The sequence below is a fragment of the Gopherus flavomarginatus genome, chromosome 7 (assembly GCF_025201925.1).
Source record: "Gopherus flavomarginatus isolate rGopFla2 chromosome 7, rGopFla2.mat.asm, whole genome shotgun sequence".
NCBI classification, from domain to species: Eukaryota; Metazoa; Chordata; order Testudines; family Testudinidae; genus Gopherus; species Gopherus flavomarginatus.
Window position 1 is genome coordinate 55,273,224 of NC_066623.1, and position 23,771 is coordinate 55,296,994.

Below are 23,771 nucleotides of genomic sequence, written 5' to 3' on the forward strand. Positions count from 1 at the left end.
CGTGGCAGAGAAAGGATCGGCTGAGGTTGTCCGCCAGCGTGTTCTCGACCCCTGGGAGAAAGGATGCCACTGGGTCTATCGAGTGGGCTATACAGAAGTCCCAGAGTCGAATGGCCTCTTGGCACAGTGGAGATGACCGGGTTCCCCCCTGTTTGTTGATATAATACATGGCCGTTGTGTTGTCCGTGAGTACGGAAACACAACGGCCTTGGAGGTGACGGAGAAATGCCTGGCAGGCAAGGCGGACTGCCCTTAGCTCCCGGACATTTATGTGGAGTGACAGCTCGAGGGTCGACCACAGGCCCTGGGTGCGCAGGTTTCCTAAGTGAGCTCCCCAACCCAGGGATGACGCATCGGTTGTTAGAGTCACCGATGGCTGTTGCGGATGGAATGGCATCCCCGCGCATACCAACGATGGGGTCAGCCACCAGTCGAGGGAGCGGAGAGGATCGGGGGGCACCGTCACTAACACATCCGGGTGGTCTCTGCTTGGTCGGTATACTGAGTGAAGCCACGTTTGGAGGGGCCTCATTCTGAGTCTGGCATGCTTTGTCACGTACGTGCAAGCGGCCATGTGACCGAGGAGTGTGAGGCATGTCCGAGCCGAGGTGAGAGGGGATGCTTGCAAGCTCCGGATGATCGCCCCGATCGCCTGGAAACGAGGTTGAGGTAAGAAGGCCCTGGCCTGAATAGAGTCCAGGGTCGCACCTATGAAGTCCAACCTCTGTGTTGGAATTAGGTTGGACTTCTCGATGTTGACCAGCAGTCCCAGTCGGGAAAAGAGGTCCGTGGCAGCCTCTACATGTCGTCGTACCTGCGACTGGGAGGAACCTTTCAGGAGCCAGTCGTCTAGGTACGGGAAGACGTGGATTTTCCGCCGACGGAGGTAGGCGGCCACGACGGCCATGCACTTGGTGAACACCCTCGGGGCTGTCGAGAGACCGAATGGTAGAACCGTGAACTGGAAGTGTTGATGTGTGACCGTGAAGCGGAGGTACTTCCTGTGCGGTGGGAAGATGGCAATATGGAAGTACGCGTCTTTCATGTCGAGGGCGGCGTACCAGTCTCCAGGATCCAGGGATGGGATAATGGTTCCCAGGGAGATCATACGGAACTTCAACTTGAGCATCCACTTGTTGAGGCCCCGAAGGTCTAGGATGGGTCTGAGACCTCCCTTGGATTTGGGGATCAGGAAATAACGGGAGTAGAATCCCTTGCCTCTCTCGGCTAGAGGTACTTCCTCTATGGCCCCCGCCGCCAGGAGGGAGCGAACCTCCTGTAGAAGGGTTTGCTCGTGAGAGGGGTCCCTGAAGAGGGACTGGGAAGGGGGGCGGGAAGGGGGTGAAGAAGCAAATTGTAGATGGTATCCATGCTTCACTGTGCGTAGCACCCAACGGTCTGACGTTAATTGGGACCACGCTGGGAGGAAGCGGGAGAGGCGGTTGTAGAAAGTAGGGAAAGGATCCTGAATTGAGACTGATAAGCCGTCCCCGGGCGCACCTTCAAAAGCCGGACTTGGGGCCCGGTTGCGACTTGGAAGGCCCTTGGTTCTGGCCTCCCTGGGAGCTGGGTTGGCGTCTGCGTCCCCCGCGTCCACGCCGTCTATTGAGGTCTTGCCTCTGACGGGGTGGGAAGTATGGGCGCCGTGTTTGGGGCCTGAAGGGTCTGCGCTGGGTGGACGGGGTATGCATCCCTAATGAGCGAATAATGACCCTATTGTCTTTTAGGTTTTGCAATTTTGAGTCCGTCTTCTCAGAGAACAAGCCTTTCCCGTCAAAGGGTAGGTCTTGGATCGTGTATTGCAGCTCCGGAGGTAGTGTGGACGCTTGAAGCCAAGAGATGCGCCGCATTGTTACTCCGGACGCAATGGTTCTGGCTGCCGAATCAGCTGCATCGAGGGAGGCCTGGAGGGTAGTCCTGGCCACCTTCTTACCTTCCTCCAGGAATGCATTGAATTCTGGGTGTGAGTCGTGGGGGAGCAGTTCCGCGAACTTGCCCACCTCCACCCATATGTTGTGGTTATAACGCCCTAAAAGGGCCTGCTGGTTGGCCACACGGAGTTGCAAGGCCCCTGCTGAGTAGACCTTGCGACCCATGAGGTCCATGCGCTTGGCCTCTTTGGACTTGGGGGCCGGTGCCTGTTGTCCATGACGCTCCCTGTCATTGACCGACTGGGCCACGAGGGATGAGGGGGGAGGGTGTACATAGAGGTATTCGTACCCCCGAGAGGGTACCATGTACTTCCTCTCCACTCCCTTAGCTGTCGGAGGGATGGAGGCCGGTGACTGCCACAGGTTTTCGGTGGTAGATTGAATAGTCCGTATAAACGGCAGAGCTACCCGGGTAGGGGCATCTGCCGATAGTATGCTCACCACCGGGTCCTGAACCTCCGAGACTTCCTCCACGGGGAGGTTGATATTAAGTGCTACCCTACGGAGGAGGTCCTGGTGGGCCCTGAGATCTATTGGTGGAGGTCCCGATGTTGAAGTCCCCGCCACTGCCTCGTCTGGCGAGGAGGAGGAGGAGACACCGGGGATGATGTCCTCCTGTGCGGTGTCTCGCTGTTCCTCTGTTTCCAGCTCGTGACAGCCCGGTGAGTCTGGACGTGGCTGTTTGTCCGACTCAATCGCGGGAGGTTGGGAAACAGTGGCCTCTGGCACCCGATGCTCTGCGGTAGCGGGACGCGGCTGAGGTAGGGGGGCACCCTGGGTCTGTTGGTAAGCCCATGGTGTCCAGAAGCCCCACTGTTGGGCACTCGTGTCCTGTGTATGTGGGTCTTGAAACTCGCCCAGCGGTACTTCAGGTTCGTAATAACTACCCGCATGGGAGGATGCCGACGTGGCTCTTGATGGCCACGGTGGTGCTGCAAAGGTCGGTGCCGCGGTGCCGACTGACCTCACACCTCTGGATACTGGCGACCGGTGCTGGTATTGGTGGGGAGAGCGAGACCGGGACCTGCGACCGGCTCGGTGCCGGGAGGTCGACCGGGATCGCGAGCGCCGTTGTCTGGATCTGCTCCTGTAGGCGCGGTGCTCCCTGCGGTGCCGTGAGCTGGATCGGTGCCGGGAGTACTCAGTTGACGCACGTGACGTCGACCGGTGCCGGGAGCCTGACCGGTGCCGGGAGCCGGAGCGGTGCCTGGAGCCGGAGCGGTGCCGGGAGCCGGAGCGGTACCGAGGTGATCGGTGCCGAGAGCTCGACCGGTGCCTGGGTGATCGCCGACGAGGTGATCGGTGCCGGGAGCCCGATCGGTACCGGGATCGGGATCGAGATCGGGACCGACGCCGTGAGTCTGAACGTCGTCTTGAAGCTGAGCGTCTGCCGGATCGCGACCTAGAGCGGTGCCGGTCTGTTACACTGACCGAAGCTGGTCTGGTCAGGGTCGGCTTGCCCATAGAACACAGGACCCGCACCGGCGGTGCCGGGGGTAAGGGCATGGGTGCCTCCGTAATGGCGATCAGCTCCCTCGCCGCGGCAAATGTCTCCGGGGTAGTAGGTGTAGAGAGCTCTACCACTGCGTGTACCGGGGAGCTACCAGGTGCCGGACTCGACGGACCTCTCGGGGCCGGAGTCGACGGTACCGGTTTGGGCGGTGCCGCGGCTGGTATCGGTGCCGGGCCATCCGCTGTCTTCGCAGGGTCTGGCTGCGGGGCGGCTGATGGCGAGACGATTTGTGCCTTCGCCGCCTTTGGTCTCGGGGAGGTGGAGCGGCTTTGGCTCGGCTTCGGTGCCGCCTTCTTGGAGGAGGTACTCGGTGCCGCGGTGCCCTTGCTCACCGGCTTGCTTGCGCTCTGAGCCGAGGGCGAAGGTGTCAAGGCCGCTTCCATTAGGAGCTGTCTTAATCTAATGTCCCGCTCCTTTTTGGTCCTTGGCTTAAAGGACTTGCAGATTGAGCACTTAGCAGTTAAGTGCGACTCCCCTAGGCATTTTAAGCAGGAGTCATGAGGGTCTCCCACAGGCATAGGTTTATGGCAAGCCGCACAGGGCTTGAAACCTGATGAGCCGGGCATGGGCTCCGGCTCCCCGTGTGGGGGGAGGGGAGGGGGGGGTACCCCGATCCCCTCGTTACCACTAAAAACTAAACTAAAGCACTAAACTACTAACTATTGACAACTATAAACTATCTATATACAATGAGTAACTATATACCACGAAAGCTAAATGAGCTGCTAGGGAGTGTGGAGTTCAGCGAAGCCGCGCTCCACAGTTCCAACGACCGACACGGGCGGTAAGAAGGAACTGAAGGGTGGCCGGGTCGGCTGGGATATATATTGGGCGCCATGGCGGCGCCACTCCAGGGGGCGCCCAGCCGACCCGACTGGGTTGCTAGGGTAAAAGTTTTCCCGACGAACGTGCACGCGGCGCGCGCACACCTAACTGGAATGCATATGAGCAATCACTCGAAGAAGAACGTGGTATTATTGCAAGATCCATGCCTCTTCCTTCTTCCCTTGCAATCACTGGCTCCCAATAAATCTGATACCCCAGCAGGCATCTTCCTAACGAAATCAGTCCTGCAGAAATATAGCATCACTGAGGCATGCCTGTTTGGGCTAGTTAATTCCTGTTCCCCTGCACCAGTACTGTGTTTTTAAATTACAATTTTAAGAATTCTCATATCCTTTAAAGCAGAGCAATTCCAGTCAATAGCAGCTCTGGATTGTGTGTAAGAGAGAGGAATCAGAAAAATGCTGAAAAGGCACTCAGGACAGTAGCAGACTGCAGTATCATGTTACATTTGCAGCACTTCGGAGAAATATCTGAGGTGTTCTCTTGGTCCTGGACCCCAAAAAAGACTGTCAACTGAGCTAGTTCCCAAAGCAAAAAACCAGCTAAACAGTGTTAACTTGAACCATGACCATAAAAGCACCCAAAAAATGTTTTTAAAACCTCAGGTCTTCTTCCATCTCAGTGAAGGGAACAAAAGGTGAGCAGCTCCAACTAATTAGAACTTACTACAAATAATTTCTGGATTCCAAATTAGTGTTGAGAAATTGATGACATAACATCTTAGTATCTCTCCCACTAAGTGGCTTCAAGTCGGGTAGGAGCTATTCGTTTATACTTATACCCAGAACCAAGAGGACAAACAGATAAATAGAAATGATATTGTGGCTTTGGAACAATTTCTCATTTTGAAAACAGAGCATTTTGATGCAACTGTAAAACTATCCCCAACTGTCAAATACATTTGGCCTGAGAAAGAGGCACATGCTGCAGTCAGTCTAGCTAATAAATAAAGGAGGTCCCTCACAATTTAACATTTTTTGCATTCTTGCATCCCAACTTACCGCCATCTCTACACTCCCTGCTGCCACAACATCTTTGGGTTTTGCATCTTTGGTTCCAATGTAGGAGCCAATGGTGTCACACGACCAAGGAGAGTACTGGCTATAATCATTTCCTTTGTATTTCCCAGCTACTTTCAGGTCTTCATCCGAGTACTGTACAAAAACAAAAATCTGGTTCTGTAAGTAAAAGGCAGGAGGTGTATTGCAGGCATTGTTGACTCCCGCGACACAGTTCACTTCAAGCAAGATGCTAGCAGGTCTTCAACCAGATGTAGTATAGGAAGTTGCAAACTTATATTTCATATTATTTGTGAAATTCAAATCACCTGGCTGGACTCCCAGTATTTAAAAAAAAAAAAAAAAAAAAAAAAAAAAGGGAAGAAAATTGAGATATACCTATCTCATAGAACTGGAAAGGACCCCGAAAGGTCATCGAGTCCAACCCCCTGCCTTCACTAGCAGGCCAAGTACTGCTTCTGCCTCAGATCCCTAAGTGGCCCCCTCAAGGATTAATCTCACAACCCTGGGTTTAGCAGACCAATGCTCAAACCACTGAACTACCCCTCCTCTCTTGCACAGCAAGAAGAGGTGACATTTTGACCTTGATCTGGTTGAAGACTTGCCTTATTACTTAATTCTATCCATATCAGGTGTAAATAAAGCCAAGCCTAGCAATGGTATTCTGGTCATTAACAGAGACATTCAAAACAATCTAATAGCACCACCACACATTAAAGCAGCAAGATAGCTCTCACAGCTGCATAAATAGGTAACAAAGGACCACTGATAGATCAGAGTTCTGATGGAGAACCAAGAACAGTCTTCCTCAGATGTCACCATATGGACCTCCATAACTGGAGCACGAAGGTCTCCCTAAAATGTCTAGTATAAGATCCTAGGAGATTTATTATTGTTCAGTACTGGGCTAACCTGTTATCCTATAGGCTCATCTTAACCTTTCAGAAGGTCATGATCAGTGAAAGAAACTCACTTCTTAACCTTGCATATTCCTTGTGGCATTACGCCCAATATTATTCACAGTAATATTACTGAGATATGGTTATGGCATATCTGATGCATTTTATGCACGATAGGTCACATGAGATATCATTGAAAAGGTTATGATTTACTGAATATGATTATCCTACTTGTATGCATGTATCATATTAGTATCTGAAGTTAGGAATATTGTCTATACATGTATTACAAATGCGTTTACACCTGGAGAACGCCCACTAGGCAGAATGCACTCACTCTAGATGGCTGGTTGGAAAGGACCATTAGGGAGAACAATAGGTCTTAGAAGAGCCTAATCTCCCACCAGGAGCCTTCCTGAGGATGCTACAAACATCCTTAGAGTCATGGCTGCTGTGTCCCTACAGAGGTATGAGATCAAGTCACTTGGTACTAGACTCCATCTTGGAATACCAGTGTTTTTCCACTGACCGGGCATGGGAACCAAAAGGGGAGACAAAGGGTTCCCACTATATGCAAAAAACATTTAAGGCATCATCATGGTTCTTCACTGACTCCCTGCCCAAGAAGATTGCTGGAAACAGCTGAGAAACAAAGACTGGACGAGGGGAGAAGGGCTGAATTCAGGCTAGAGGGATTTCTAGCCTGTGAAAGGAATATCTGGGATTTTAAGATGCAAGCAAGTGCAGCTTGCTCTCAAGAATCTCTGCAAACTGCCTAAAACAACAATTAGGGTGACAATTTGCTGCTCATATCCAATCTCTTTAATATATTAAGCTTAGATTACCTAGCAAATAAACAAAAACACAATCTGCTTTGATCTGTTTGCTATCCCTTACCAAACCACTTAAGATCTATCTTATGTAGTTAATAAACCTGTTTTTGTTTTGTCTAAAACCAGTACGTGGAAATCATAACTGGGGGCAGAAAGCTATTGCATATCTTCAACACTGAGGGAGGGGGCAAATTTCATGAGCTTACACTGTGCAGCTGGAGTGGGTGCATGCCTTAGGAACTGAAAGGAACCTTAGCTGAGCCTTCCTATGCAGAGCTGATCTCAGCATGTGTGTAGCTGCAGCTGTGTGTCCCTACCTGTATGTGCACTGGAGGGGCCTTGAGGGCCTGTCAGAGCAATACAGTGTAAAGAAAGCCTAGGTGGGCTCAGTGGTATCCCAGTTCCAGGAGGCACCTCTGGGGGGAACCCATCATACCCCTAAACTCGTTTATGACCATATCAGCAACCCGAAAGCTTGGTTAAAAATAAGCTTACCTCCTCTGGGTGGAAGGGGTGAGTCAAAGTTGGTGACGGTGCAAAAGGAGGTGGGGAGATCACCTTCCTTTCTTCTAACTGGGCCATGATTTCCTTCCTTCGGCGATGAAGCTCATCCAGGCTGGGATGGGTTTGAGATGGAGGCGGAAGTGGGTTATAAGTCTCCTAAAGTTTTAATATAAACAACTTGTTGAGTAAACTTACGTAATACACAAAGCAGAGCATCACCACCCTACAAGAGGAAAAGTGTAGTGAAAAAAAAATAAAATATCTAACACCAGAACACAGTTCACATTGTAAGAAAGGGGGGGAAAACCAAAACAATACTATTTGCAAGATACTTCTCTAAACTTTTGCCTGAATTTAGTGCTCATTAAAGTGGTCCTGGAGACTGCAGCATGTTATTCACAGAGAGTTCACATGGGTGATCATGCAAGCTTCCCTAGAAATGCAGAACAGACACAAGCTGCCAACACTGATTAGACCCCCATTAGTGCAGTGTGTTCTAGCTTTTTTGACCCTCAACTCACAAAAGGGCCAAACATCTGTCTTGCAAACCACACTCCTTTATGGGTGGTGTGAAGCAGTTAGCTTTCAAGTGGCTGGGCACTCCAAGGTGGATAATGCCAAAGCTGTCATTCATCCTGGGGTACAGTAGCTGTACAACTCTGCAGGATATAACCGTACCTAGTTAATTAGGATATCTGGGGATATTGTATATCTTATAACTGAATTATACCACTTGAACAGATTTATCAGATCTCAGACATGATGAAGCTACACACTGGGTAAACTGAAAAGTTTAAAATTCATTCATGGACCAGATAATGGGATACAGAGCCCTTAATCCCCACATCACTCATTTGAATCTAGCTATGTAGCGAGTGACTATTTTCATCAAGTGGTTTATGGGCAGCAAATTTGGTCTTTCTAGTTTCCACTGGACTGATGTCCACACAAAACCATAACACATGGATACTCCAGTTGGCAATCCTAGTCAAGGGCCTAAATATAGATCGGTCATGAAAGCAGAATTCCTGGCCCTTTCTGGAGGCAGTCTCTCCAGGTCAAGAGTGGGCAGTGCATGGAATCTCGCACATTACAACCATGCGCCCATGCTATATCTGCACTGTGTATAAAAAGAGGATGTCAGTTTCCAGCCATGTCACAATCATGTCACTACACTTGAAATCAAAAGATTTAAGACACTATCTTCAAATTTTATTTTGCCACAAAAGTCAGGGTTAAGTATTTCATGTGAACATATGACATTTCTTTACTTGAAATGATTTATATGGAACTATGTTCTTTTAGGAGTGACCACCACCAATGCTCAGTTTTCATCAGTCACCATCAGGAAGTTTAAAATTTGGCACAAACTGTGCATGTGTGGAGGGAAATAAGCTTTAGTGTCTCAGGAGTCTGAGTTTGGCATTTAATTCTCCTGAAAAGTGCTTCATCTCCCCTCCTTCAGAAAGTGCCCAGTTCCCCAAAATTAAAATTCCCTTAACGTTCTTTCTCTGAGCAAACTACAAAAGTATATAGAAAACCGTACTCTGTGGTATGGTCTGATCGGATTGAGATGTGGACCCACGGGATAATAACCCTCCACTTGCTGGTATCTGTCTCTGGATTCAGGTACGTAGGGAGGTGCAGCTCCACGTGGAATGTCAATGGGCACGGGGCTTCCTCGGACAATCTCTTCCCGCTGGTATGGTTGGGCAGAGGGGTACACACGCCGGCTCTCATAATGTGGGTACATAGGTTGTCCCATGGGAGGATACTGCTGTGGCTGTGTGCTGTACTGCGAATTCACCAGACGATCCTGAAGGTAGGGTGGGTAATGGTCTAAGTAAGGACCACCAGGTTCAGGAGCAGATGGTGGAGGTCGGACAAAACGAGACATGCACTGTGAGGACGGAGTAGGATAGTACACACCTGAATTTATGTAACAAGGATACAAAAAGTCAGTACGTGACTGGACATATCAATTCACCACAATTTATTCTTAGAAATTTCAGTCTACAACTGTCTTGAAAAGTGGCATCAGTAGGTCATTTCTTGACCACACACCTGTCATCTTAGTGCTATAAATAATAGATTTTCATATAGGAAAAAGTCATTATACATCAGCCACAAGACATTTGAGAATGCAAAGGCTGATCTAGAGCCCAGGGAGTCAAGTTTAAATTAACCAAACCAGCCAGTATGGCTGGAGACAAGCCACAGCAGCTAGAGATTGAGACCAGCACAGGTGAGAAGGTGCAGCCTGCTCTCTTCAGCCTAGACCACAACTGGGCCCAAAGACTGTAATTCCCACAACTTTGCAGATAGAACTCATTAGGTGTCCCTCCAAGTTCACATGAATGATCCTGCCAGTCAATGACTAGCACTCTTCTGGGCACAAGTAGCCTGAGCAACATTTTTCAAGAAGCTTTGGAGAGAGGCGCTTAAAGAGGAGGAAATGCAGCACAGCTGGTGGCTGACCAGGGAGGAGAACAGATCTCCAGTCCCTAGCCGCTGGAGGAAAGGCTGACTGAAAGCAGGAGCTCCTCAGATGGCTGCTGCTCATTAGCCTCACCTTGAAGGAAGGGCCCAAGGCAGACTGCCTTTTTGTGTGGATTATTCTGCTGTGTCTTTGAACTCAGTTGAGGGCCCATAACTCGACAAAAGCACCCCAGCAGGAAAGAGCCTTTCCACAATCATGGGATAATTGTATGTGTTAATTCTCCCTTTTTCTGTTAATTGAAAAGGCTGGAAGGGCTGGAATATCTAGGGCTAAAATGGAGGATGGAGCCTTTTAGGACTGGAACTGGTATGGGGGAAAAAAAAAAAAAAACTCTGGACTTTACAGAGCAGTGTCCCATATGTAAACAAAGGGGTCATTGTCAAATGGATCACTCAGATTTCCCATTTGTACATGAAGTAAAATATTATACATTTTAATTTGTTGCTCTGGGTATATTGCTTTTATTCTTCCTTCTCTTTCCTTTCTAAAACCATATTGAACTCCTTCCATCTCTTTCCCCTCACACTAATTTCTCCTTCCTTATTTCTTTTTCTCCTCAGCCTGACTCATGTTCAATCATGAGAATCCTCTCTTCAAAGGAATACTTCCTTCTCTTATCCTTACCATCCCCATCATTCTCTTCCTCCTCCAGAACTGTCCTTTTGTTCTCTTTTCTAAACTATTCCTATGTCTTCCACTCCTTGTCCAAATTCATCACTCTCTGATGCGAACATTTCTGCAGCAGCCATGAACCTTTCATCTGAGTACCTCAAAATATTTTAACATCAATGAAGTCTTATAAATATTCTGACTGGGAAGTTACTGTTGTTTCCATTTTCCACGATACCTTGTGATCTTCACTTCATCTCATCCACTTTTTTAATGTGACAAAAGAGACTTATGATGCTGGATGAGTGAAAAACTTAACAAAAACCCAGAAGAGCGAGTTCTCATTTAATGGCATAAAATCCCCTCTGGATGTGACTGGCTGAATGCTATCACATAAGAAATTTATTACTTAGACTGAAAGACAATTCTACCACTCAAGTACACCTTTTCTCCATGCTGGACTTCCATTTTACTATGCTGTTAGCACATTAAGCGTTTATAATTCATGCTCCCACAAGAAAACCCAAAATTGAGGTGGTTAAATAAATCACTGGTGAGTGCGGGAGCACAGGCACAGAACCAATTGGGGGAGGGGACAACTGACCCCAACACTCTTACCTTGTGGATAAGGTGATGGCTCAAATGGTGGGGCAGATCCTCTAGGTTCCTGATAAAACACATTTCCTTGTTGAGCAGGATACAACTGTGACCCTCGTGGTACAATTTGGAGTTGCTTGGACGTTGTGAGCAGGTCTGTAGGTCCTCTTGGGGGCACAGGGTGGGGGTTCACTGGTAAGGCAGAAATAGAGCTCTTGGGGACAGACTCCAGCCTAAAGTAGAAGGAAGACATCAATAATGATTAGGCCACATTATACAGCTTGATGTGCTTTCAATACTGAACATGTCTAAACATTGTATGATTTCAAAGGTGTATCTTTTGATAGCTCTCACCACTTTTCCTTACAAAAAGCAGGAAGTAAAGCATCTTTTTTTTCCCCTAGGCCATTTTTAATCACTAAAGGTGCAAGGCAGGAAAATTGTTGTTTCATTTCTAGAACGGATTTACTGTCCCTTATATTTCCTCCATCACACATTTACACAAATGACACTTCGAACAATAGTTAGGAAGATCCGTACAAGTCAGGAGGGGATCCAGGGGCACTGCTGCTAAGGTGGTCGATCTTCCCTGGCTTCAGAGCAGAATCAAAGCCGGAGTCGGTCCCGCGGGAGATAAGCTGCGTCCCTGTGCTGACCGTAGACACAATCCCATTCGACAAGGCAGAGGATTTTCTACTGGGCAAGTCCACTGCCCCTTCATCCGAGAGGATAGCTGCTGAAGGCAGGCCCACCTCATTTAGCTGGCCCAAGGAGGCACTCAGGGGTCTTCTGGGAACCAGGCGTTTGTTCATTTTACGAAATCTTCAGAAAAAGAAATCACACACCAAAAAATGAAACAAGAAACTAGAAGGAGTTGGGTTTCAAGATTTTTCACATAGGTGCTACAGAAAGAGCTTCAATTTTTAATTCAAGCTTCCTGAAGCTTTGCCAGAAATTTATTGCTAATATCTGGCGGACTGGAGTTTCTTGGTGCTATTTGAACAAAATGTTAGCAAAATGTTTTCTTTCAGAAGAATGAGTATGTATACTACATATTCAGCAAAGATTATGTGCCTATATTAAGATGCAAAATAGTTGAAATGCAATATTAAGGATGGTTTATTTTTTAAATGTCAAAGTGTTCCAGGGATTTCAGAGTTAAGATTGCCACAGTAAGCTTAACTTGGTTCTCTCTTTGCATATATACACTTTACAAGAATAGGATCTTCATTTACACGGGAACAACATACATTCAGGTGTTCAAAATACTACATCTGTGCAGTTAGGGTTTTAGGAAAAGGGTCACAATAGACAGTATACCATCTAGTGTATTTACACAGCATTACTGAATGAAAAAAAATACAAGGGAAGAAAAACACTCTTCTATCCTACTACTTGCTTAATAGGTCACTTCACTCAGTGTTATGTGATCACGTTCTGTTTTAGGACATTTGCAATATATGCTGAGAGACGTAAGCGCATGCACAATATTCAACACATAACTTGCACTGCAAAATAAACTGAGTGTTTTCTTAAGATTCAAAGATAAAAATTCAAGCCTCCCCATCCTCAGATAAATCTAACTCCACCTCCTCTGGCAAAAGCCTGAGCAAATATGAGCTTTATAGCGTGCCCTGAAAAAACAGCAGACTAGAGCTCTGTTGGACCAGGCCGGAGAGCGAATTCCAGGTGAATGCCCTTTACTAAAGATATCCTGGCATCTGCTCAGTTATTAAAATCTGGAGGTGTGTTAGCTTAAACACAACAATTGGTCTCTACTATTGGGACTGAACAATAAGAATTTCCTACAAAGGCAGACTCCAAAACTTAAAAGGATTTTATAAATCAAAACCAGCACCTTGAATTGCACCCAAAAGCAAAATCAGAAGCTAATGCAGACTCACCACTGCAGCCAAGATTGCAAGAAAGGCCACTAAAAAAAAGCAGACAGCTGCATTCTGCACTGGTGAGTTTTCTGAGAGGTCTTCAGATGTAGGTACAAGCACAGCGCAACAGTAATCCAATCTAGATCTGATAAAGGCACAGGAAGTGCATGTGACATTTGCATTGAGAGGAACAGTTGTTGTTTTGCCATGCTTAGATTTAAAAAAAAAGCACTATTTGTTGTTACTACTAATCCATCAAAAGCAGATGAGGATCCATCAGGACAGAAAGAATGCACAGCTCACTAACAGAAGCAGGCCCAAACCCTTCAAGGGAACATACATCAACTTTTCCATCTCCTCTGGCTGTAACTCAACCCTCTGCCAGCCAGCATCCCGAAGGTCTCATCTGGGTTAAACTTCAGCCAGACAGCCCCAATTTCATCTAGACAGGGAATGTAGAGTGCACATCATTTGGATATGATGAAAAGGAGCTGTAGAACAGTCTCATTAGCACACAAAGCACTGCAGGCTGAAACACCTCAAGTTCCCAACAGTCTCACTCATATTCAACAAAACATGACAGAATGGATCCTTGTGGCACTTCATATGAGAAAGCCTTCAAGAAGAATAGCAGTTGAACAATACCACTTTCTGGTGGTATTTTTTTCGCTCAGAGGAAAAAGCCATTCAGGCAGTTCCATGAATCCCTGTTGTAGTCTGCAAATATACCAAGCCTCAAAGGCAGCTAATATATGTGAAACATGGACACTTGGTCTTTGCATATTGCCAGAGAGGATAATCCACCAGTGAAACCAGGGTGCTGACTATCTCATAAGCAGTTGGGAAATCAAGTCTGGAATGGGCCCACAAAAGCCTGAGGACTCCAGGCATCACCAGAACTGCTTCACTACAACTTTCCTCTAAAAAGGAAGGCTACACAAGGGCTAGTTTCTTGAGCACGTCTCTAGCAAGAGTTCATTTAAGATGTGCTCACACATTGCTTCTCTCTTTTAGGAAAGCACTGACTCTCTTAATATCAATAATGAATCGAACAGCTCTTCACTGGAGTTCAGCAGAAGGGAAAGGCACAGATCAGAAACACAGCTCAAAGTTATCCAGCCACCTTTAGAACTTCAGTGAGCACACAATTTGAAACTAGAGATGACATTTTCCCCCTCCCAAAACAGAACTACTGCCACTGAAGCTGCCAAATGAGTCTGGATATAATAGACCTCATCTTCAAAACATCTGGAAAAAACAGCACATATACTCAACTCTTTCAGAGCCGAGGTAACCTGTATTCACCAGAATACCATATGTCTAGAACAGCTTTTCCAATCAGTACTTTATGAACACCGCAGTGAAGGAAAAGAAAACGGTTTCCATCACAATGATGGCATAGGACTTTTATTAATAGTGTGTCATAGCTGATCAAACAACATGAGATATCTACATCCGGGTACTTCAGCTTCTTCCCTGTTTCATCTATCAAAGTTCATCTATATACCATGACCACCTGTGAGGATGACAGGTAAAGCCATGGTTAGGAGTAGAGAAGAACACAGTCGAAGACAAAAGATAATAATGTTCCAAACTATGAGTATGGTATTCTATCAAGCTGTAAAGCATCCCCTCCCAAAGAGATCTTATTCTAATGTATAAAAGAGGGCACAACTGTGGTTCATTAATTTTATACAATCAAAATGTGGCACTGGTTTTCTCTCTATTTTAAAAGAGAAGATTAAAACATGACCAAGAAGTAACATTTCTGAGTATCTGAACTGGTATTGTTCCAAGTTAAAAAAGTAACCTTTCACTGAGAACACTCATGAGTAATTTCAGCCCAAAATGCAAAAATTGAGAAATTATAAGCAATATAAAATATAAATTTTGAACTACAGAATGAAATCCTAATCTTCTTTAAAAGCATCACTGCTGCTTAGCTTTTAAAAAGTTTTTTAAAAAAACCCACAACACACAAACCAGATAGACAATTCTGCTCTTTCAAACATTCAGCTCTCTAAAACTACAGCTTTATCATTTATTTATCCCAGGATTCACTTGCACAGATGGCATTTCATTATGTTGTAACATTAGCTTTCTTGGTTTACAAGCCATTGTGTAAATGACAAGTTCAAAAGAGGTACTGTTGCAAGAAGAGAGCTCTGAGCAGGGTTAACCCTGAGTTTCAAGCTCTTCAAGGTGGTGTAAAGGCTTGAGGTACAAAACCAAGTAAGTGCTGAAGATTTGAAGCATTACCTGCTCCAACCTACCTCTCTCACCTGACTACAAAATTGAGGTAACAAGAAAAACACTTGGGAACAGTCAAAGCAGTACACTTTGGAAGTATGTTTAAAATCAGGAACAAAAACAATGCACTATGTATGCTTGCTACATGATTTTCAACTGTTCATAGCTTTATTACTGCCAAACAAGGCAATTCTACTTTCAGAACTATGTACATGTCAAGTTCAAAATCTTAAAAGAAAGCCTGCTGATTGAGAGTTTAAGAAAGCACCAGAAAAACTTCTTAACTGGTAGAAGACACCTATCCACCCCCTTCCTCATTCTTAGAATTGCGATAAATGGCTTCCATTGCTAATGGCAGGGGAAAAAGGCAAAGAAAGGTTTTCACTATAGAAGGCACTCTTACTTTTCTAATTCCTCCTGTGAGTGTGCAAAGGTGCAGCTGGCTCCACGGGGACACCCTCCTCTCTGCTTCATGTCTCGACACATGTATGTCTTATACTTGCTGTGCTGAGGAGGCTATGAAGAGTAAAGACAACAAAGTAAGGCACTTGAGTATAAATTAATGCACACAATTAACCAAGAAGGTACTTTAAACTACCATGCTCTCAATAAAATCGGATGTTCAAAGTGAATAATTATTGACAAACTTTATTCAGACACAACCGCAGGTGAGATGAGCAATTGAAGGAGTTGTGTGTATGATAATTTGATACAACTGTACACTGGACTCAGAATTAGGTACTATGTCAGCAGATCCAGTGCCAGATTTAAATGGCTTATCCATGCCAGTAATTACATAAGCAAAATTATTTATTGAGGCTGGATTGGAACAGCCTGTGGGTTCAGATAAGTGGGGACAAAACATTATGGCAGTTCTGAAAGCAGCTTGGTGTGTCTCTCTACATGATAAAAAAAGCACTTAGTAATCACAAACTGAATGTTGGGGCTAAAACATCATAAGATACTGTGGAAGCTACCATCACTGAAGCGAGCCAGAATTTCACACTGAGGGCGGAAAACATGCTAAATTAACACCTATACCCAAATACCTAACTGATTTTCACGTTAATCTACATTAATCTGAGTTTGCCTGCTAAGTAAAAATGGCCATTTTAGGCTAAGGAAAAGGGTTCTTCAAAGCCCGCAGAAAATTCATCACGCTGTTTTTGAGTTACAGATTAACAATTATCCCATATTTGAAATTTTACCAGTTAAACACTTAACTCTCCCTCCATCTCAAAATGGTCTATTACTACCTCCTTTGAACTTCATATATTAGTTATTTCTCACTGAAAATTTCTGTGCTGGCTGTATCTGAAAAATACAGTAGTTGATAAATAAAATTAAATTTGTGAGAGAGAACATTTTGGGAGCCAATCGTGGTCCCATGGAGGTCAGTGGGATTTTGCATTTCCCCATCACCACTATTTACTTCAATGAGAACTGAACAGTGCATGGTGTATGTGAGCATTTTGCCCTCTACTGGCCAGTTGCACATAAGAAAAAAAGGAAGGAAACTTCTATCAGGCCTGCTCTACACTATGCGTTTAAACCGATTTTAGCAGCGTTAAACCGATTTAACGCTGTACCTGTCCACACGAGGCCCTTTATATCGATATAAAGGGCTCTTTATATCGGTTTCTGTACTCCTCCCCAACGAGAGAAGTAGCGCTAAAATCGGTATTACCATATCGGATTAGGGTTAGTGTGGCTGCAAATCGAAGGTATTGGCCTCCGGGCGGTATCCCACAGTGCATCACTGTGACCACTCTGGACAGCAATCTCAGCTCGGATGCAGTGGCCAGGTAAACAGGAAAAGCCCTGTGAAATTTTGATTTTCATTTCCTGTTTTCCCAGCGTGGAGCTCTGATCGGCACGGGTGGCAATGCAGTCCCAAATCCAAAAAGAGCTCCAGCATGGACCGTAGGGGAGATACTGAATCTGATCACTGTATGGGGAAACAAATCTGTTCTATCAGAGCTCCATTACAGAAGACGAAATGCCAAAGCGTTTGAAAAAAAAAAATCTACAGGCTACACAGTGCTGCGTGACAAGCGTAATGGGAAGCCAGAGACTCAAACGGACGCTCATGGAGGGAGGGAGGGGTTACGGAGTCCACAGCAGTCTCTGAAAAGTATTTGCATTCTTGGCTGAGCTCCCAATGCCTGTAGGTTCAAACACATTGTCCGGCGTGGTTCAGGGAATAGCTCGTCAATTTACTCCCTCCCCCCACGTGAAAGAAAAGGGAAAGAAATCGTTTCTTGACTTCTTTCAATATCACCCTATGTCTACTGAATGCTGCTGGTAGACGCGATGCTGCAGCAGTGAAGAGAAGTATCCGCTCCTCTCCCCTCCCCGGTGGCAGACGGTGCAGTAGGACCGGTAACCGTCCTCCTTATCAACCCGTGAGTGCTCCTGGCTGGCTTCAGGTGAGGCTGGCCGGGGGCGCCTGGGTGAAAATAGGAATGACTCCCGGTCATTCCCAGTAGATGGTACAGAACGGCTGATAACCGTCTTCATCATAGCAACTGGGGGCTGAGCTTCAATCAGCCCCCTCCCTTTCATGTGAAAAGAAAAGATTCTGTACTGCCTGGACTATCATAGCAGTGGGATGCTGGGCTCCTCTCCCCCACACTGCTTAATGTCCTGCCTGGACTATCATAGCACCGGGAGGCTGCCTCCCCCTCATTTTATCTCACTAAAAACTCAGTGTTTCTTATTCCTGCATTCTTTATTACTTCATGATACAAATGAGGGGAACACTGCCACGGTACCCCAGAAAGGTTGGGGGAGGAGGGAAGCAATGGGTGGGGTTGTTGCAGGGGCACCCCCGTGAATGGCATGTAGCTCATCATTTCTGCGGGATCTGACACAGAGCAGCTGTACTCTCTGATACACTGCTTCTCTAGTACATTTGCCCCATATTCTAGGCAGGACTGACTATTTTTAGAAACCATAAAGGAGGGATTGACTAGGGGAGTCATTTCCAGTTTTGCTTTTGCGCCCCCGGCTGATCTCAGCCAGGGGCACCCATGATAGCAGCAGACAGCACAGAAGGACAGATAACCGTCATCTCATTGCCAAATTACACTGGCAGCAGACGGTACAGAACGACTGGTAACCGTCTCTGCTATCATGCAAAAGCAAATGAATGCTGCTGTGTAGTGCCGGAGTATCACCTCTGTCCGCGGCATCCAGTACACATACGGTGACTGTAAAAAAAATAGCTGAACGGGCTCCATGGTTGCCGTGCTATTGCGTCTGCCAGGGCAATCCAGGGAAAAAGGGCGCGAAATGATTGTCTGCCGTTGCTTTCCCGAAGGAATGAGTGATGACATTTACCCAGAACCACCCGCGACAATGATTTTTGCCCCATCAGCCACTGGGCTCTCAACCCAGAATTCTAAGGGGCGGGGGAGAATGCGGGGACTATGGGATAGCTATGGAATAGCTACCCACAGTGCAACGCTCCGGAAATCGACGCTAGCCTCAGACCATGGACGCACACCGCCGAATTAATGTGCTTAGTATGGCCGCGTGCACTCGACTTTATACAATCTGTTTTATAAAACCGGTTTACGTAAAATTGGAATACCACCGTAGTGTAGACGTACCCTCAGAAATGAGCAACCAGAGCTCTGCTAGCTAAGTGGCACAGGACTGTTTTTTGGGAGGATTTGGTTTCTTGTCCCAGCTGTGCACAAAAACTATGGATAGGTGATGGCTTTCACACATTAAGGCTGCAGTTACAATCCCATTCTAATGCTAATTTTGATCCCCCTTGCAGGGCCTTGCTTTAGAGACTACTAGGTTTGGTTATGTGATAGGAAACAACATTCTTTAGCTACCTCAATTAGTTCTTGAAACAAAGATTTTCAGTTTGGGGATTTATAATAGCACTTCACTCGAGTCCCAAATGTTTAAGCTTTACAGAACTATTACAAGCAGTAAGTACAGGTATTGCGTCCCTGAGAAGGTGCCATCTCGTGTGAAATATGCCAGTTTTAAAAAAAGCAACATTGGCACAAAGATTTTTTTGGAAGGGGGTTTGCCTCTTGATTTCCTTATAGCTTCAGATGGATTAGATTTTCTTTTCTTCCTGATCTGCTGTGCAAAGACGTGAGAGATGACTGCCTACTAAGGAGAATACTCACTAGGCACTACAGTGAGACTCCCAAACTAGTTTTATTGAAGTATATTTGAAGCTAGGTCACAGAAGTGATATACAAATAAACCCATGCCACTTGCTCATAAAAGTTTGGAGACTAATAGTTTCCCAGATTCCTAATGCTCCAGTCTTTACCTGCTGCTGATCTGTTCCTTTCTTGCTGTGATTCTGGATGTAATCAACTAGTCCATGTACTACTGTCCTCACAGCAACTAATCCATTTTCTAGTTGTTCCCATGTTGGAGGTGGGGCATCTGCAGCATTCACAAGAAACAGAAAATTTCTCACAATTAAAATTAAGGTGTTTCCACAACTGGTTATCAAGAATATTTCAATGTTAAAAAACCCCAAACACACAAAAATCTAAGTAGCAAGCTTCAAGGAGTGCCTTACCAGGAATAAAAATAAAAATAAATAAATAAATAAAATAAAATAAAATAAAATAAAATAAAAAAAACCCCTCACACTCTCAGTACGGATCATTTAAAGAACAAAATTTACAACACCAGAGAATTGAGCTGCACAAGACGCTACAGAAATCAGCAAGCCAGCATTTGAAAAAAATTCAGGAAACACTGGTGTTTTAGTTCCTCATTCACAGCTTTGAGAGACTGACAAGCAAAATCATTGCACATATTTTGATTTTGACATTATAGTAACTTGACAAGAGCACAAGTCTTTTGCACAGAAAACACTATCAAATTCTTTGTTTCTACACCACTCTTTTGTACAATGCTGCACCAAAAACATATTGGTTTATCTAAGTCTGACAGAACAGCTCTGACGGACATTAGTGTTTTGTGGATTGTTTTTGGAAGTAAGGTCTTTTCTGCAGGACAGGCCCTGTCCTCCAGCTGCATCATACCTCTGGCAAGGCCCTATATCACACAGATATTATTTTAGGCAATATTCTCTACAAAGGCCATCAACATTACCCTAGATCAGAGGTTCCCAAACTTTACTTATTGAGTACACCCTTCTAGATCCACCAGCTGCCCGCATACTCCTACCCTTCTCATCATGGATATTTTGTATTCTTAACACTACTGCTCTTTAGCCATTTGTCCATATTTCATTGTTACATACAAATATAGTTATAGTGCAATGTATACAACCAGAAAAAACACCAAAACACAACACCCTGATTTAAGTTCTGATTTCAGTTAGACTGGACAGTTGCTGGGCAACTGAACCCACGCTGTACAGTGAATGGAGGAGAGGGCTCTGTACATCAGCATCTGTGTATCAGTGTCCTCATTGGTACATCTTGAAGTAAATTAACTACAGCAGAACCTCAGAGTTACGAACACCAGAATTACGAACTGACCAGTCAACACACACCTCATTTGGAACTGAAAGTATGCAATCAGGCAGAAGCAGAGACGGAAAAATATATAAATAAAAAAAGCAAATGCAGTACAGTACTGTGTTAAACGTAAACTACTAAAAAATAAAGGGAAAGTTAAAAAAGATTTGACAAGGTAAGGAAACTCTGTCCTTGTGTCACTTAAATTAAGACGGTTAAAAGCAGCATTTTTCTTCTGCATAGTAAAGTTTCAAAGCTGTATTAAGTCAAGGTTCTGTTGTAAACTTTTGAAAGAACAACTTTTCTATCAGAGTTATGAACATTTCAGATACGAACAAACACCACTTCTAGTGTTCATAACTGAGGTTCTATTATATTGTATTTTATATAAAATTCCCACAATTTTATAGCTTCGTCTGAGTAGCCTATTAGGAAAATGTAATAAGTTAATAAATTAAAAAAATCCATCATTACATATAGTTTTTCCTGCATTATTCTCCTTCCCCCACCTCCCCCTCGAAACATCTCACGAACCCCCTGGGATACACATACTGAAGTTTGGGAACCCTGTCCTAGATCATCAAGTTACGCTCCCCCTCCCTCCCCATGATGTGAAACAATACAACTCCACAAATCAACCACTATTTAATACATGACAGAATCAGTAACTATAGGGCCATCAGCCAGAATAGAAATTTATTCTTTTATCTGGTTGATTTCTCTTCTAGTTATTAAACCTAATCCAACAGAAGATAATACCACTGGGCATGCGCGCGCGCACACACACACACCTCACCTTGAATCAGTGGATCTCAAAATGCTCTACATACACTGAGTCTCAAAATCTTGTAACAGTTAAACATCATTACACCCATTAAATCTTTAATTTATCAGACACCTTTTAGCTAGTATATTTATGAAAAATTTAAGTTGGGTACAGGCACATCATCAAGATGAGAAGTCCAGATCCACTGAAGACTCATCTGCTGGGGAAAGGGAGGGGCACAGATGACTCCATCTTCTATAATCAGTCTCTGTCTAGTAGGTATCTGATACATTTGAAGTTCTGCCCTCCTGTAATTCCAGAAAGTGAAAAAGATATTTCTTCCTTTCTCCTGGCCCCAGTGTAGGAAATAGGCAGGGGGAAGATCTGATATTCTCCCTCCCACTCCACCTGGGTGCTTTAAAGGGGAGGATTTCCATGACCAATACTCCTGCAGTCACCTTGTGTTATTTTGTTATTCTCTCCTCAATTCTCTTCTGTGTCTTAGTTTTCTCAAGCAGCAGCAACTGCCACTGCCCAGAACACTGCCATGGTACTTGATAGTTCCAGCGTTGCCAGGGATTGAACAGCAGCAGTGCTGTCAAATTCACTCTACTCTTCTTGCCCACAGGCGTAAACAACAGTAGCAGAGCTCTTTGGCAGATTCAGGAAGAAAGCACTGCATTTTTGGTTGCTAAGCACTGATTGGTCCATATTTGGAAAGTTCATTTTGCAACCGTAAGAGTCAGCTTTACAAACAACCAAAAACTCTTATCACTTCCTACAGTAATAGATAGCTTAGGCCTTCCCACTCACCAAGGAAAGCTCCCCACTCACCACTGGTGAGTAGATTTAAGGCTATACATTTTATTTTACAGGTGAGTAAAGAGCAGTCTTCAGCCACATGAGCTTAGGTTCCCCTCTCAGGTACCCATTTACTGTTCACCATCTATTTTCTCCTCTCCAAGGCATACTCCCCCCTGCCACCTTCCCCTCAAGCTCCCTCTCCAATCTCCCTTTTCTTCTTCCTTTCCCACAACTTGGATTCCCCTTTCCAGTCTCTGCTTTCTCTCTCCCCGCTTCCTCCCCCCTGCATGATTCCTCTCCCACTCTGTGATCTTGGCGGACTTCAACAGTCATTCAAAATTTCTGAGCAGCCAGCAAAATTGCATGACACTTCCCACAACAAACCAACTGCTTGTCTATCTAGCCTGACCTTTTCCTACTCTATGTCGTTCCAGAGTATCAGGATTAAGATTCCTCAGTAATTTTTTCATGGAAAATGCTTTCTGATTAAAAAAAAGAAGTGTGAAGTCCAAAATTCTGAGAACCTACCACTGTAGAGAAAATTCAAGACACACAGTTTTTGATTAAACAGCTAATACAGTAAGGCCATTCTGTTAAAGCAGACACTACTATGACCTTACAGGATGCTCACAGGTTTACCTGGACTAGGGTCAATATTTGCCAAGAGCTCTAGGTGAGGTCGAAGCCGGTTCAGGTTGGCTGGGTCTCCAGTCCTCTGGAGAGCAATGGTTAGTTCTTGAACACTCTGTGCAAATGAGGCTGGGGTCTGCAACTTAAAAAATTGTAACAATTAACTTTCTACAGGCAAGGCAACCGTCGCTGCTCCTGCAGGCTGCTCCAGTAGGTCAGAGTCATCTTCCCAATTGTTTCAGTTCATTTTCACCCAAAATGATTTCTTCACCAAGTGTTCACTTTTTCTCAGTTCCAAAAGGGAACTCCTCTTTCTTCAATATGTAAGACTACACCTCAAGCAAAGATACACCAGAGCCGTGGGCTTTCCCTGGATGTTCTAAGTCATTTATATTCCACTAGTATCCAGTGATACCAACAAGAATTGGAGCTCCATTGTGCTAGACCTCTACTAAAGGCACAAAGCTCTCTTTGGCCTCTGGATCAAGAAGTTTTCAACTTAATTTAACACAAAAGTGTAATAAGGAAAAGAAAGGAAGGTGGGGGGTGGACAACAAGGTAACAGTAATAAGAATTCTTCCTAGCTACCCCCTCTATGGGAAGTGGATTAACTATGATGATAGGAGAATGCCTCCCATCACCGAAGTGAATAGTTACACTGAAGTTCTCCAGCTGCACCACTCTAACATTTCAAATGTAGACTAGCCCTT

General features: G+C 45.2%; 1 protein-coding gene across 8 annotated transcripts in view; it reads right to left on the reverse strand.

Annotated features, from left to right (window-relative positions):
- Positions 1-23,771, reverse strand: part of RC3H1 (ring finger and CCCH-type domains 1) — a 111,835-nt gene that overhangs the window by 12,010 nt on the left and 76,054 nt on the right. For 4 of the 8 annotated variants that reach the window (XM_050963011.1, XM_050963009.1, XM_050963005.1 and 1 more), the window contains 8 exons: positions 23,071-23,203; positions 19,691-19,809; positions 15,791-15,903; positions 11,792-12,073; positions 11,273-11,484; positions 9,092-9,474; positions 7,537-7,701; positions 5,292-5,462 (listed from right to left, as the gene is read on the reverse strand). In XM_050963011.1, coding sequence (XP_050818968.1) covers positions 5,292-5,462; positions 7,537-7,701; positions 9,092-9,474; positions 11,273-11,484; positions 11,792-12,073; positions 15,791-15,903; positions 19,691-19,809; positions 23,071-23,203 — 1,578 coding nt within the window. The remainder of the gene's footprint in view (positions 1-5,291; positions 5,463-7,536; positions 7,702-9,091; positions 9,475-11,272; positions 11,485-11,791; positions 12,074-15,790; positions 15,904-19,690; positions 19,810-23,070; positions 23,204-23,771) is intronic. The other 4 variants (XM_050963008.1, XM_050963010.1, XM_050963007.1 and 1 more) reach the window with 3 other exon arrangements.